This window comes from Corapipo altera, unplaced genomic scaffold, assembly GCF_003945725.1.
Source record: "Corapipo altera isolate COAL_440 unplaced genomic scaffold, ASM394572v1 1, whole genome shotgun sequence".
NCBI lineage: Eukaryota > Metazoa > Chordata > Aves > Passeriformes > Pipridae > Corapipo > Corapipo altera.
In genome coordinates this window covers 19,419,212-19,434,509 of record NW_020884873.1, presented here as the reverse complement: position 1 = coordinate 19,434,509, position 15,298 = coordinate 19,419,212, and the positions used below count along the sequence as shown (strand labels likewise).

General features: G+C 43.8%; 4 protein-coding genes across 5 annotated transcripts in view; 3 read left to right on the top strand and 1 right to left on the bottom strand.

Annotated features, from left to right (window-relative positions):
* Window positions 1-10,260, top strand: part of ART4 (ADP-ribosyltransferase 4 (Dombrock blood group)) — a 24,510-nt gene extending 14,250 nt beyond the window's left edge. The window contains exons 4-5 of the mRNA XM_027666105.1: window positions 4,080-4,083; window positions 10,250-10,260. Of these exons, the coding sequence (XP_027521906.1) occupies window positions 4,080-4,081 (2 nt within the window). The 3' untranslated portion in view covers window positions 4,082-4,083; window positions 10,250-10,260. The remainder of the gene's footprint in view (window positions 1-4,079; window positions 4,084-10,249) is intronic.
* Window positions 1-15,298, bottom strand: part of LOC113958096 (histone H2B 1/2/3/4/6) — a 23,218-nt gene that overhangs the window by 3,613 nt on the left and 4,307 nt on the right. Inside the window, exon 2 of the mRNA XM_027666168.1 lies at window positions 175-190. The gene's annotated coding sequence lies outside the window, so the exon portion shown is untranslated. The remainder of the gene's footprint in view (window positions 1-174; window positions 191-15,298) is intronic.
* Window positions 957-11,594, top strand: WBP11 (WW domain binding protein 11). Its single transcript, XM_027666062.1, has 12 exons — window positions 957-1,060; window positions 2,169-2,286; window positions 3,089-3,120; window positions 3,744-3,837; window positions 4,220-4,416; window positions 5,258-5,391; window positions 6,068-6,267; window positions 7,073-7,267; window positions 7,781-7,882; window positions 8,672-8,989; window positions 9,617-9,799; window positions 10,480-11,594. Exons 2-12 carry the CDS (start codon window positions 2,223-2,225, stop codon window positions 10,911-10,913), a joined length of 1,953 nt encoding a protein of 650 aa, XP_027521863.1. The 5' UTR covers window positions 957-1,060; window positions 2,169-2,222; the 3' UTR covers window positions 10,914-11,594.
* The window catches only part of LOC113958117 (histone H2A-IV), a 19,863-nt gene continuing 19,104 nt past the window's right edge, over window positions 14,540-15,298 (top strand). Inside the window, exon 1 of one of the 2 annotated variants that reach the window (XM_027666235.1) lies at window positions 14,540-14,878. In XM_027666235.1, coding sequence (XP_027522036.1) covers window positions 14,561-14,878 — 318 coding nt within the window. In that variant the 5' untranslated portion in view covers window positions 14,540-14,560. Of the gene's footprint in view, window positions 14,894-15,298 lie in introns of both variants that reach the window. The other variant, XM_027666225.1, reaches the window with a different exon arrangement.

The following is a 15,298-nucleotide window of genomic DNA, read 5'->3' as shown; positions in this document are numbered from 1 at the left end:
CTCCCTGGCATGTTAATTCTTTATTCCTGCACCTATATTTTATTGCTTGCACCCTGATGTTTCGTGTATCTTTATCCTGGTTCTTTGTGTGCTGTGGACTTTTGCTAGAAGTTGTACTTTGGACAATGACGCAGAACAGCTCCTGCAAGGTGTTCCCCAGCCTCACCAGTTCACCACAGGGGAGCTGCAGGAAGAGACAAGTAACAGAGTGGCTCCAGTGGTCCCTGATGGGACCAGACTTTCTCCTGTTCCCTTAGTACAGCCTGAGCTCCCAGATGAACGCCATCCAGTCATTTTTTCCCAGTAGTGCCGTGGAACGGCGGCTTGCCCAGGAGCCCAAGAGAGGGATGCCAGCCCCGTTCACAGGGCAGCAGCGCTGCCTCGAGGCCAAACCCTACAACAAACCCATGTGACAGACCTGAGGCTGTGGGCAGCTCCCTCCTGCTCCCGCAGCACTTTGCGTTTATTCCCCATGGACAGACTTCTCACATGCCCTTTGGCTCTGCCTTGTTTCAGGGCGGGGGTGGTGGGCACTTTGTGGATCTCCCCTGGAGAGTGTGGGACAACAGTGCCCTCGACGACCACGTTCACAGGCCTTCCTTTCTGTCCCTATTCCCGCACTGGCCTATTCCAGTCTATTTCCAGCACTGGCCTTGCCGGCGTAGGGCTCTCTCACCCGTATCCCTCCCGAACTCTGTCTTCCCCTGCTCTCAGGGCTCGGCGGGGCTGGCTGGGCACAGCCTGTCTCTGTCCCTTTCCCCATCCCTGCCCCTATCCCTGTCCCCGCCCCTGTCCTTCTCCCTGTCCCTATCCCTGTCCAGGCCAGCCCCCTCTCCAGCCCCGCCTCCTGGCCCCGCCCCAGTTCAACCACAGAGTCGGAACCTCCGAGGGGGAGCGAGGGGCGGCGGAACCATAGAGTTGGGGCGGCCCCTTCCGGAGCCCGGTTCCGCGCGCAGCCACACGGTGCCGGGGCAAGATGGCGGCGGGGCCGCGCAGGCGGGCGCGGGGCTGAGAGGCCGCGGCTGCAGCGGGAGGGAGCCCGGCCCGGCCCGGCGGAGGGGTGAGAGCGGTGGACGGTGCTGGGTTGCGAGGAGAAAGGAAGCGAGGAGAAGGCGGTGGTTTGCGCTCCCGCCTTCCCTTCCTCCTTCTGTCGGGGGAGGAGAAGGGAGGGCTTTCTGCCCCGTTCCTCAGTGGCCAAAAAAGTCATAAATTTAGTGCTTGATTTTTATTTTTTTTTCCACCTTTGTATGTTAACTTGTTTCATTGAAACTCTTTGCTTTGAGTCCTAAGAAGATTTGGGATCGAGGTTTCAGAAGTTTGTTCTCTTTCCTTTTACCCTTTAAGTGGTAGAAATGTGGGAAATACGGGGTGTAAATGTAACTGCTACCTCTGTGTGGTGAGCTTCCCACCTAAAGAAATGATAGTGTCTTGCAAAAAAACCCCAGTATTTTGTCAGGCAATTAGGAGTGGAGGTAGAGGGAGAGCAAAACTGAGAGAGAAGAAACATCCCGGTCTGTAGTTTGAACGCTTAGATAGTCATCTGTAAGGTGAAGAAATGTCAAAAGACAGGAAATAATCTTTTCCAGAATAACCCTTTCTTTGGTCATCACAACACAGCTTGAAATAATGCTGATGGAGACAGGGAGCACAAGTGGGCTCTGAGGAGGCGAAGAAGACATGGATGTGTGCAGCACACCTGCTGATGGATACAGTGGGTACTGGGGAGGGACAGCAGTGACAGCTTAGAATCTGAGGAAGGGAGGAAATTTGGGGGGAAACATTTGCGGCAGAGATGAAAACTGGAGAGCTCTTGTGAGAGTAAATGAGAAGCTGAACTCTGATATGCTCTTAGAAAAATAGAATATGTGTTTCTGCCCCCCCCCGCACCCCTTCACAGTGTAAGCACAAAGCTTCTTGGTTTGTGTACTAGTGTGAATAATGACAATTATCAATTAGTTTAAAATTATTTCTTAGTGAAGTAGTAGTAAGTAGGTACTTAGTTAAATTAGTAGTATTTAATTAGAGTGGCATGAGCTCGGAGTTGGGTGTGAGGACCTTGCAAGTGTTTGAGCTATTTGAGGATGCAACCTTAGTGCAATGAAGAGAAGAGAAATAATCATAATTAAGTTATCAGTGCATAGGACCTGAAACTGTATAATCTTTTCCAGGTCTCTCCCTATTTTTTAAGTTCGTTTTTTTGAGGCAGAAGAAAAAAGATCAAAATGGGGCGGAGATCTACATCATCCACCAAGAGTGGGAAGTTTATGAATCCCACCGATCAGGCCCGTAAGTATCCATAAAAGCTAAGCAGATGGGAATGGGGAGTGCCTTTGAAAGCAGATAAAAAGCTTTTTCTGAGGATAAGATCCTCACTCGTGAATCAGAACTGAGTGTCCCTAACTTGAAAAACATCTCAGTTTTGTCTGAGAAGGCTTCTTGCTTTCATGCTGTTGCTTCTCTGAGTATTTCTCTCTTGGTTCTCACTGTGGTTATCAGTTCGTATTTAGCTGTTAGTTAAACTGCAGGCTGCTTCCTGGGGCAGAGTTAATCTGACTGAGATTGGAATTTGAGGAACATGTCAACTTTTGTAGGTACTCTGGTTAGATGAGGGAGTTGTTTTAACTGTTTTTTTTGCTTTTGGTAACATGTCAGATGTTATCAAGGCTAAGTACATAAAGAAAATCTAGACTTACATGATGGAAATGCTTTATTTCAGATGCATACTCAAAGCCTAGATATTTTTCGAGTGTGTTGTCTGTTGACTCTGTTTCTGCTTCTGTGCAGCAATCTTTTCATGGTTGCACGTATTACTATGACTTCTGTTACCTGTTGTTCTATTTTTTGTATGGAAAAAGTTCTGCTTCTGGAGACATGAAGACTGCAGTATCTCCTTTTTTTTCTGTATAAAACACTTGAAACAGAAATCTATTTCATGCTGTATTTCTCTCTCAGTGGGAAGTTGAGTTACAGTTACAGTCTTTGAAGATGAGTGAGCTGTTGAGAAACAGCACTAGTCTTGATGAAGGAAAGATTCTTCCATTTGACTGTGTCTTTCAAGTTGTTATTTTCTTTTTCTTTCCCCCTCTAGGGAAGGAAGCTAGGAAAAGGGAACTAAAGAAGGTAAATAAAGAGATTGGGAACATTTAGTTGGCATTTTCTGTACTGTGTATCATGTTTGTGACTGTAATGGGCTGTGGCTGATTCCTAGACTACAGATGTTTTGGTTGGTATCCTAAGATTGACTTTGGAAAATACTATCCAAACAAGTAGTTTAAGAAAACAGAAATCTTGTTTTGAGTAAACATGTCTCATCACCTGCTGGTTTTTAACTTGTAATATTTTTTTAAATATTATTGTAAGTAGTTAGGAGTAAAATTAGAAAAAAAAACAAAGCCAGCAAACAAGCAACAAGCCCAATACAAAAAAACCAAACAACAAATAAACCACCCAAGATTCACACACTTTTTAGTGTTTTACTCTATTTTGTCAGTTGGTTATTGTGTTGATTGTATGTGTCTTAATTGAATGAATTATAGTAGCATTTGTAATTATCGAGATAGTGGAATTAAAATTACCAGGAGTTTTTAGTTACCTTTGCTTCTGATTTTTACCATGGTGAACATTTGCAGGGCATTTTGAGGTGTGTTTTTTTTCTCCAGACTGGAAATATTGAGAAAGGGTAACAGATGTTCTATGTCTTTCTTCTGTGACACTTTTCTGATCTGCTTGATTTCTGATCTTAGAACAAAAAGCAACGAATGATGGTACGAGCAGCTGTACTGAAGATGAAAGATCCAAAGCAGATTATCCGGGACATGGAAAAATTGGATGAGATGGGTGAGTAAGAGGTCCCAGGTGTTGGACTTGGGCAGTGTTTCATGTAGATGTATGGCTTAGTTTTAAGGGATGACTGGGGAGACTAAATAGAATATTTCCTTTCCTGTTAGAAGGGGAGATGCTGTTAAAGCTGGAGATTAATTACAATTTAAGGTGATGTGGTGCCATCAAAAAGGACCTTTTTCAAGAAGGTGTCTGATAAAAAGAATGAGTAGTGTGTGTGATATAACTTAGAGTTGAAGGAGAGTGTTGTCATAAGGCTGAAGACTTCCTGAAAATAGGGTTTGAAGATGTTTTTGCTTTGAATTGATTTCATTCATCACAGTTGTGCAGTAGAGTAATTTATGATTTTTTTTGTCATTTATTTACTGTCTTGGATCAGAGTTTAACCCAGTACAGCAGCCACAACTTAATGAAAAAGTGCTGAAGGATAAACGCAAAAAACTCCGTGAGACTTTTGAACGTATCTTGCGGCTCTATGAGAAGGAGAATCCTGACATCTATAAAGAACTGCGCAAGTTGGAAGTGGAATACGAGCAGAAGAGATCACAACTCAGCCAGTATTTTGATGCTGTCAAGGTAATGCTTAATATATTTCAGTCCTGTAGCTGTTGTAGTGTTATTCTCTTTGTCTGCTCATTAGGTGGGACAGTTACAAAGGAAGGAGCTTTATTAGAGACCAGTGCCATGTAACCCATGTGAAATGCTTACAATAATTTGCACAGTACCTCCAATTAGAGCATTTCAGTGAGGACACTGTGGCTGTTGTCAAGCCACTGTTTGTCTCTGATATGCTGATCTCATTCAACATGAAAGGAGGAAAGGGAAATTTATGTTGCAAATCAACAATATCAGCATTTTGTTTTCTGTATTAAAGAAAGCAAACCTGTGAGTGTGCAGTTGATATATCTGTGAATTTCTGCTAAATCTCTTGCTAGAAATAATGAGAAGCCTTTGGCATTCTTTTAAAGATCTTTCTCTAACATTCTTCTCTGCTGTATTCTAGAACATAGTGTTGTGCAAATACAAGGATCTGTCAGACTTCTTGGTTTTTTTCCTTTGGAATATGCATCAGTGTGGGATTTGTGCTTGCTGAGTACTCAAAAAATACAACCATACTTGTCTGCAGCCACTTAGTTTTGGAGACTGGAGGTCTAAAGGGAAATAGAAACATGAATACTAAAGCCTTTCATAAGTGCATTGCATGTGCTTTGTTTTGCATTGAAAGCTTTTACTGCTGACACTTTCCCAAATTTCTTTCATAGGCTGCTGCAAGATAACATGCCCTAAGAACAGACACCTTTGACAAGTGATAGCAGGTCCCATGTGTTCTGTACTCTCTGAGGTACTGAGGTTGTGCGGTAGCTTCTATGGGAGTAACCTGTTCTTTCTCTTTTTTTTTTTTACCCCTCCTTTACAGAATGCTCAGCATGTTGAAGTGGAAAGTATCCCCTTACCAGATATGCCTCATGCTCCCTCCAACATCCTCATACAGGACATTCCCCTTCCAGGGGCCCAACCACCATCTATCCTCAAGAAGACATCAGCCTATGGGTAAGTGGAAAAAGAAACTTAGAGGGGAGGCACTCCTGTTACTGGGAAGGAGCTAGGGACAGAAGCAGAGGTAATATTGACTTGCAGAAGTCATGAATTCGGAACCAAAGTCTTTTTTAATCTTTCCCTACTCTTACAGGTCTTTGTTTAAATTCCTTTGAGTTAAATACTTTGCCTTCTAGTTTTTGGCTTTTTGCACATTGGTAAAACTTTAAACCCTGCCACTTTGAACATAAATGCCCCTTAAATTGCCATATGTCTGTTCTTTTGTCCTGCTAGCATATTCAGTTTATATGAGTAGTTCGTATAAACTCCTAGTTTGCTTGTTTATTATTTTTTTTCATCTTACTACTAGTTTTTTCTGTTTCCTTCTGAATAGCCTTCTGTTTTCACCAACTCTGTGATTACTTCATTCCTCTTCTGTGGTAGGATTCAATCTTTGCTTTTTTTCAGTGTTCTCTTCAGCTGCTTTCTGAGAAGCTTTTGTGTGATCTTCAGCAGTCATGTCTTTGTATGAGGTTGTAAAGTCCTCGTGTCAGATCTATACTTTATGAATGTTCACGTTTCTTTTTAGAAGGCTACTGTGCAAGCAATGATGCTAAATAATTCTGTTAAGGGCATGTTTGCTTTTGTTTGTTTGCGTTCCTACATTTCTCATTTCCTTTCTTATTTCCAGACCACCAGTTCGGTCCATTTCTGTACTTCCTCCTCCTGGGCTTGGTGTTCCACGTTTACCTCCAGGCAGGAAGCCCCCTGGACCTCCACCAGGGCCACCCCCACCTCAGGTCCTGCAGATGTATGGCCGTAAAGTGGGTTTCACCTTGGAAATGGCTCCTCGAAGGCGAGAGGAGGAGATTTCTTACAGTTCTGAAGCAGGTAAGAACTTTCCTGTTACTGTCTGGAGTTTTCCTTGACCTGTTTTGCTATGAATGTAGTGTGCCCTAGACAAGGTATTCTCTTGGCAGTATGGGTGTTAGTACTACTTGAAGGGCTTTTCTTAAATTAGTGCATCTCTGAGGTGATTCTGATATATTCATGATATCTGCAGTTTTGTTTACTAGGTACATTTTTAAATGTTGAAACTTCTAATTACATTTTTCAGGTTTTTTTTTTTTTCTGTTAGGTTGCACAGATTGGATATATTCCCATGTGGTCTTAACAGTGCTGAAAGATTGTACATATTATCCCTTCAAAAAAACCAGCTATTCTCAGAGAATTCTTCCTTTTAAAAAACCCACCAAATAAACAAAAATCCCAGACCAACCCACCTCAAACCAAAACCACAAAAACAAAATCCCCAGCCAACCCTGAGTGTGCATTTGCTGGGAGAACCTAGGTCTTCCTTTTCACACAGTTGCTGTATCATCCTTAGAAACTTTTGTGAATGGATGGATTAGCTTTATATCATGCCAGAAAGCATCAAAGTATTTCAGTGGTGGGCAATTGCTGAATAGAAGTTAATGAGTTGCAGTAGCAGTTGCCAATTAACCAGCATGCTAATAGGAAATCTTATAAATACATTCTCCAAAATATTCTCTCAGAATATGTGCTAAGCAGTAAAGGGATGACAGTTTGTCAGTGCTGTTGCTAGGGGGAATTTTCTTACTGTAGGCATACAAAATGTTCTTTCACAGCAGCGTATCTGGATTTCATGCATTTCCTAATACTTTGCTTTCTGCAGGACAGCGAGGGCATGATGATGATATGTCCAGCACTAGTGAAGATGAAGGTTATCCTGAGGATATGGATCAAGACAAGCATGATGAGAGCAGCGATGATAGTGACAGCGATAGGTCAGATGCAGACAGTGAAGGCGAGGACTTCCTGCATCGTGACAATGACAAGGAGAGGGAAGGTGGTGAAGAAAAGAAATCAGGTATGGGGGGGAACTTAAAGATTGGGGTTTGATTTTTCAGAAGGAAAACACTACTTGGTAGAGTTTATCTGCTCTCCTGACATGATGTGTGTGTCATTTATTTAGTCAGCTACTCTGTTCTAACTCACCTAAATTCCAGCTGAAGGATTTTTATTAATAGATGAGTCAGAAGGAAGCACTTCTAGAATGGTCTAGAAGTGGAGCAACTTTCAGATAAACCTGTTTTCTTAAAAGTTGAGTTAGCTTATAGCTCGTAAGCCATTTTTCACCTGAAGCATTGCATTGGCAATGCTTATAAAATATGCTTACTTGCTTGGGGGAGACCAATTGATAGAGAATACTAGGCTAGCAAAACTTCAAATAGTCAGGAACACCAATGTTAACTCTTATGTAGAGAGCATCATTATGTTAGAATGATACGTTATCCATAACAGGTGTAGACGTAACTCTATCTGATTTTTATTATTTTCTTCCTACATCCTGCCACCCTTGTCTGTATTTTGGTTTCCCCAGGTCACAGTGTCCGGTTTGCAGACATGCCTGGGAAGTCACGAAAAAAGAAAAAGAACATGAAAGAACTGACTCCACTCCAGGCCATGATGTTACGAATGGCAGGTGAGTAAGATGGATATGGTATGAGGTGATATGCCATTATAGAGTAAACATTTTACTGTCTGATCTGCTTAGAGTATCAGCTGTGGTTAGGTATTTGGTTTTGTTATTTGTTTGGGGGGTTTTTAATTTATTTTTGGTTAAGTAGTGTATGCACTGTGCATAGCAGAGTTGAAGTTAAGAGTAGGAATTTATTGGGTTTTTTTCTTCTCAACCTTTTCTTGCTTAACTTTTAAACAATTGCTAAAATGAAATATGAACTTATTGGTGAAAGAGAAAGGGTAACATTGTGTGCTCAGCCTATAACCTGTATGGGTTTGTACTCCTTAAAAATACCCTTTTACTGAAATAAGTTAACCAATAAAGATTATTTTGTGTTTGTTTTAGAAAGAAACTCCAATATCTTTCAAAGGTGTGGGAGTTTCTTTTACATGGGGACTGTGTTTATTTTGAGATTGTGTCTCCAACCTGCTGTCCCTGTTGCCTTACCTCCAAACAAATTCCCATAGACCATAGATCAAATAGCTACAATTTGGGTTGGTAGTAGAAGCTTCAGATCTCACAGGAACAGATAGCTCTTGTTCTCAGAGCTCTATCTAGAACAGTGATGATTCTTCTATTATTTTTTGTTTATTTTCATTTTCTGTTTAACAATAAAATGTGGTCAGATGTCTACCCTTTGAAGTAAAGTGTATCTTTCTTTTTCTTCTTCTATTTTGTGTGCTCAAGATTCTTTGATGTTCACAAAGTTGTTACGTGTAGACAGATTTTATAACTATATCCCATATCCAGGTCAGGAAATTCCAGAAGAAGGGAGAGAAGTAGAGGAATATTCAGAAGAGGAGGAGGAGGAGGAAGAGGAATCAGAGTCTGAAGAGGCATCACAACAACAGCAGCAGCAACAACAACTCAGTGAGGAAGCTCTGGCAGAGACCGGGTCATCTACTGCAACTTCCCAGACACAACAGCAGCAACAGACTGCGCAGACTGTTCCTCCAACTCAGATACAGGCACCTCCTATGCCTGGGCCTCCTCCACTAGGACCACCTCCAGCCCCTCCATTGAGGCCCCCAGGTCCACCCACCGGCCTTCCTCCTGGCCCTCCACCAGGTGAATACTTGATTTACTCTGCTTTGAAGGATGCAGGCTCTCAGTACTACGGGCAGTGGTATCAGTTTGGGAGCTTTGAAGCTGCAGAACATGTTGCAGATGAAGTACACGTGCCCAGTGTGGTAATTACTGAGACTGTATGGTCTGTCAGCAGTCTCTTGATGCTCTACCTTGCTTTTGAGCTCCTGTAGCTGAGTCTATCTGATGGGTTCTGTCTTTGTCAGAGGCAACACAGGCTGCAGCAGAGCCAGTGCGTGAAGTGGAGTAAAAGAGCAAAAGTACTTATTTTTAGGCCAGAAGAACAATCAAATGCCACAGAGGAAATTTTTTTAGCTGTTTAAATTCTGACAAACTCAGCTCAGTAGCTGTTTTCAGTTACTACTTCATTATGTGGGGAAGAGTCTTTTTTCCAAGTAGGAGAAGATACTATCTGACTGTTATGAAGAACCTTTAACTCTGTAACTGCTACCTCTTTTTGAGATTTTTAAACATTCTATTTAATCTGGCAGCTGGCTAATACAACTTTCAAGTTGCTGTTGAAGACCTTTAGTATTAGCTGACGACAGTTGCTGGGGTATTTTTTTAACTATGAATTAAATTTCTCTTTTGTTGTACGCATGCTTTCAGGAGCTCCTCCATTCCTGAGACCTCCCGGCTTACCAGGATTGCGTGGGCCTTTGCCTCGACTGCTGCCTCCAGGCCCCCCACCTGGACGACCACCTGGTCCTCCCCCAGGCCCCCCACCAGGTCTGCCCCCAGGTCCTCCTCCACGTGGTCCTCCTCCTCGTCTGCCCCCTCCTGCTCCACCAGGTGAAGTGTTCTGTTTGTTTCTGTGCCAAGTCTCTTCTTGCTTTATTTTCCCAGTTTTTCCTGTGGTGATCAAGCCAGTGAGTATGATTGGTGGCCAGTTAGCCTTTGTTCCTGTCTGTGTGGCTGTGTTGTGTTTTATGCTGTTACACTTTTCTGTGTAATAACAACAAGTAAGTGCTGTGTATAGTTTGGTGGCAAGGTTCCCTGAAAAAGGGAATTTCAGAGTTTAAACTTTTGCTCTGCTGGACTCTTTCTGAATAAGCTCTGCATGCTATAATGGTTTTCCAATAAATGAGTTGAAGATTGGGATACTTATATTTTCTGCCTGGGTCAGACATTTCTGATGACTCTGAAATTGCAGTGGGATGGATCGTCAAGAAAGTTTTATTTTCAGATTATAACTTTGAAATTTGAAATGGAGCAGTAAACAAGCTCCTGTTGCTTTCAGAGTCTGAAGAGCAGCATTTTCAACCCAGCATTTGGTGCAGGGTTGAAAACATTTTTTTTTTTTTTTACATTTTGTTTTTAAGCCAGTGCTACTGCATCTTGTTGAGGATTGCTTTGTTTTGGTTTTCTTTTTGTTTTTTTTCTTGGCATTCTGAGCCTGTGCACTTTTTTTTATGAAATAATTTAAAATTCCCAGGTGTGGAGACAGCTCACGGTTTCTTTTCTCCTTACAGGTATCCCTCCTCCTCGCCCAGGCATGTTACGGCCACCTCTGGTGCCCCCACTAGGACCTGCCCCACCTGGGCTCTTTCCACCAGCTCCCATTCCAAATCCTGGGGTACTGAGCGCCCCTCCCAGCTTGATTCAGCGCCCCAAGGCGGATGACACCAGTGCAGCCACCATCGAGAAGAAAGCCACGGCCACGATCAGTGCCAAGCCACAGATCACCAATCCCAAGGCAGAGATCACTCGCTTTGTGCCCACTGCCTTGCGAGTGCGCCGGGAGAATAAAGGGGCTTCGGCTGCCTCCCAGAGAAAACAAGATGATGAGCCTGCCCTCCCGTTAACCAAAGCTGTCCCCAAGGCTGGATCGTCTGCCCCTATCTCTGTACAGACAAAGGATGATGTGTATGAAGCCTTCATGAAAGAAATGGAAGGTCTCCTGTGACCTGTCATAGTCCTAGTCAACTTTCCTACCCCTCTGGACACAGATCAGATCACTGTGGAGGGAGGAGAAGGGAAAGTCCTCCTGCAAGCAACAAAAGGGCTCACATGACAGGGAATAGTTCCCTACCCCCAGGTTAACTTGCCAGTGTGCTGTGAATAGAGGCCGCTACAGATGGGGTGTGGCTGGGGACCTCCTCTCAGAGCTAGAGCATTTCCACTTGGTGAAAGGAAATCACAGTAAAGAAGGCAATGCTGCTCCCCTCAAGTCATCCCCCTTCCTTGGAGGGAGATAACGATACTCTGGGGAGGGGAGCGTGGGACAGAGGGGTGACTATGCTCTGCCTGAATCCTTACACACCCCGAATGCTCTGGTGAGGGTAGTGGAACAGGTTTTTAAGGAGCCAGAAAAGTGTTAGCAGCATTTCATACACAAATGGTTGTCCAGTTTTTGTTTTCTGTACTGGTTGTTTTTTCTGTAAATATTTTATAATCATGTTTTTTAGTTGCAGTGAGGTTGATGAATCATCTTTCTTCCAGGGTGGTCAGGGAGGTAATTTGTTGCATATACTGTACACTGGAATTTTGCACCCTATCCCCTTTATGGTCATCTTGATGGATTGTCATCGGCTGGGGAAACTTCATGTTGTCTTATGAAAGACAATAAATGTTCAGTGTATCAAAATACTGGTTTCCTTGTGATTTGTGTAAAACTAGCAGGCAGGTGGAAAGGAGGGAGAGTTCTTGGCTGGCCTTGAGAGATGATAGAGGCGTTCTGAACCTCAGGAAAGAAAAACTAACTACATTGTAAATAATACATACTTTTTTTTTCCACTGAACTTCTACTATATTCTTGTTTTTTAGTTCCTAAACATCCCTTTCAACCTCTAGCTAGTAGCTAAGTAGTTTCTAGTAGCCGATAGCATGTAGAAACTGAAGTCCTGTAGTATTACTAATAATTACAAAATGATTTCTTCTCTATACTCTTATTAAAAGGTTTGCTTCATATCAAGGCTCAGATAACCACTGGATGCATCATGGACAGGCTACCCTAAGTAAAAATTGGTTAACAATTTTAATGTTGAGATTAACAGATAATTTTACTTGTGGATAATATTAGTATTAAGATACCAGACTAGTATCTACCATATTCTCTGTGTGAATGAACCCTTCTCTGTTGGGGTAGAGTGAACACTTGCCTGTTGCTGTACCCATCCTCTTCTGGCTGAGGCAAAAGGCTTTGAATTTGCTACATGTTAAATGCGCTCAAAGAGGGGGTTAAAGAAGGTAGGTAATTTCCCTCAACTGAGAGACCTCTAAGATGGCTTTGGGGTATGTGTGGAAAGGGGAGGTGAGATGTACTTATGATGGCACTGGTCACGGACACAATCATGTAATGCCATCTTTACTGCTTCAGAACAGATGTTCTCAGCTCAGAACTACTGGTAACATAAGCCCAGGCCACCTCTACTTTTTTTTTTTTTTTTTTATTGTGGTGATATAGGGTTTGGGATTCTTCTCTAATACAACCTCCATCTTGTGCTCACATTTTTCATCTGTAGCTCTGAGTAGTGTTCACAGAATAAGAAATGATCATGGGGAGGAAATGGGCTGGGAAGGGGCTGAGACACCGAGGAGCGATGTGACTTGCCCAATGCACCGTTGAAGGTTAGTGACCGCATAAAGATGGAAATAGAAAACAACGCCTAAGATGAATCAATTCATTATAATCCATTGAATCATATCATTAGGCAGCGATTCATCTGAAATGTTATTAAACCCTCAGGACAGGGACCTGGATTTAGTTACCCAGAAGTAAACAAATAGTGACAGTACTTTGTGTGTGCTATGAACAACTTCTTATTTTGCTTTGTTTGTAATCCTGCTGCAGCTGGCATGCCCTGTACAGCTTAGATCAGAATTCCTGTTATTGTACCCTTCTGGAAAGAAGGATGTGCTTCTCTCTTGATCTCTGAGTTGTAAAGTTTAAATGCAATCTTTTGGGGGTTTAGTGTTTTTGTTTGTTTTTATTGTTGTGGGGTTTTGTTGGAGTTTTGGGTTTTGGTTGTTTGTTTTTGGTGGGTTTTTTTGTAGTTTGTTGGTTTTTTTTTTGAAAGGGTATCATGGATAGCCTGGTGGGAGTCGTGTCTTGGTCCTTGCCTGAATCTATTACAATGGTAGCACCCAGAGTAAGTAGCACAGTCTTGCATGCACGCTACCCCACTGTAATTTTATGATACCCATATCATAAGATCTGTTGTGCATTAAAAAGAAAAACCATTTAGAATTAGATTTAGAATGCAAAACCATCAAGGAATGAAGATGGGAACAACATAAAAAAACCCCCAAGTAGCCAGAATTTACGGAAACAAGACAGCAGAATCCCATGCTATGGGGAAAATGGAGGAAGAGCCTGTTGTACAACACTGCTGTAACAGAAGGACGTGACTAAGTCCGTTGTCTGCCCTTGCTCACAATGTATGGAAGAAGAGAAAAATGTGCCAGGAAATAAAGAGAAAGCACGGGCAATTCCTAAATGAACACGAATCTCTTTATCGGTAAGACAGGGCTAGGTCATGCCAGATAAACATGCTAAATGTTCAGGAAATCACTTCAGTTTACAGGTGCAGTGAGCTATTCTCCACTTTCAGTAACAGTGTGTCAGCCTGACTTCTAATGCTCTTTAGAAAAGCCTTGCAGTTATTGTGGCCGATTTTAGAGTCTAAACTAAACAGACTCTAGTTTAGAAAGCAGACATTGATTATTCTGTGCAGGGTACAAGGTGGAGATTTCCACAAATCAAGCACACCAAGCAGTAAAAAGTTACATCTTTCATACATTAAAATTTACATGAACCCGCCTATCTAATAAATATTCTCCGCCCACCTAGTACATATTTATGTATGTGATGTAATCTTACGCAATGCTTGAAACACAAAGTGCTTTTCTTTATTAAGCAACTTGTATTGCAGAAGTTATCTGACTACATCAGCTACGTTTACAAAGGGTGAGAAGACTCAGCCTGGAAACACAATTCAGCTTGAAATCATCAATACTAGTTTGATTACAGCAATATTGGAGTAATCCCTCTCTAATATCAGAGAAACCTCCTGTATTACGTGTTCCTGCCTAGGGTCTACACATATCGGCAGTGCCGGGTTGCAGATGTTCCTACTGGAACGAAAGTTTCTCTTTTAGAGTAATAATAACAAATTTTTAAGGTAGCCCTGCAGTAGCACTTCTGAGGTTTAAAACACAGGACTGTTTCTAAAACGACAGCGACGGCTTTAGCAGAGATACCCCCGTTTCCAGGAGGGGGCTGCGCGCCTCTGCTCTCCTGGGGCAGGCGCGGACACGTTTCCTAGGAGGCGGGCTCACGGGGCGCTCGGTGCCAGCGCTGCCGGTGCCGGGGCGGTCGCGGGGCGCGGGCGGAGGTTCGGCCCGGCCCGGGGGCGGCTCGGCCGCCGGCGACTCCCATTGGGTGGATTTGGATCCGCAGCGCCATTGGTCGGAGCGGGAGAGAGCGCGGCGCAGCCAATCGACGAGCAGAGCGAGGCGCGCGGGGAAGCTATAAGAGGAGCCGCGGGTGGGGTGCGGTGACACGTGATCACGTCACTTGGAGCGGCGGCAGCGGCAGCAGCGTCGGGAGCGATGTCCGGGCGCGGGAAGCAGGGCGGGAAGGCGCGGGCCAAGGCCAAGTCGCGCTCGTCGCGGGCCGGGCTGCAGTTCCCCGTGGGCCGCGTGCACCGGCTGCTGCGCAAGGGCAACTACGCGGAGCGGGTGGGCGCCGGCGCGCCCGTGTACCTGGCGGCCGTGCTGGAGTACCTGACGGCCGAGATCCTGGAGCTGGCGGGCAACGCGGCCCGCGACAACAAGAAGACGCGCATCATCCCCCGCCACCTGCAGCTCGCCATCCGCAACGACGAGGAGCTCAACAAGCTGCTGGGCAAGGTGACGATCGCGCAGGGCGGCGTGCTGCCCAACATCCAGGCCGTGCTGCTGCCCAAGAAGACCGACAGCCATAAGGCCAAAAGCAAGTGAAACAAACCTGAGGAGCGCTCCCACCTCAAAAGTAACCCAAAGGCTCTTTTCAGAGCCACCCACTTTCTCATTAAAGGAGCTGTACATCCTAGCAAAAATTAAGCCAAAAAAAAAATCTCCAAGTAGCCCCCCCAAAAGCCTAAAACAAAGTCCAAACCGAAAAACCCCTATCCCAAGCTCTTTATTTTCACTCTTCAAAACGAAATTAAATTAAAAAAACAATGTAACATCAACTGCTGGTAGATACATGCCAAAAACCGAGATTTGTTTCATGTGAAAGGAATCACTTTTCTCGGGGGGGGCTGTGGTGTGTGAAAAAGATAAAGTTTACTAATACTGTGTGAAAGA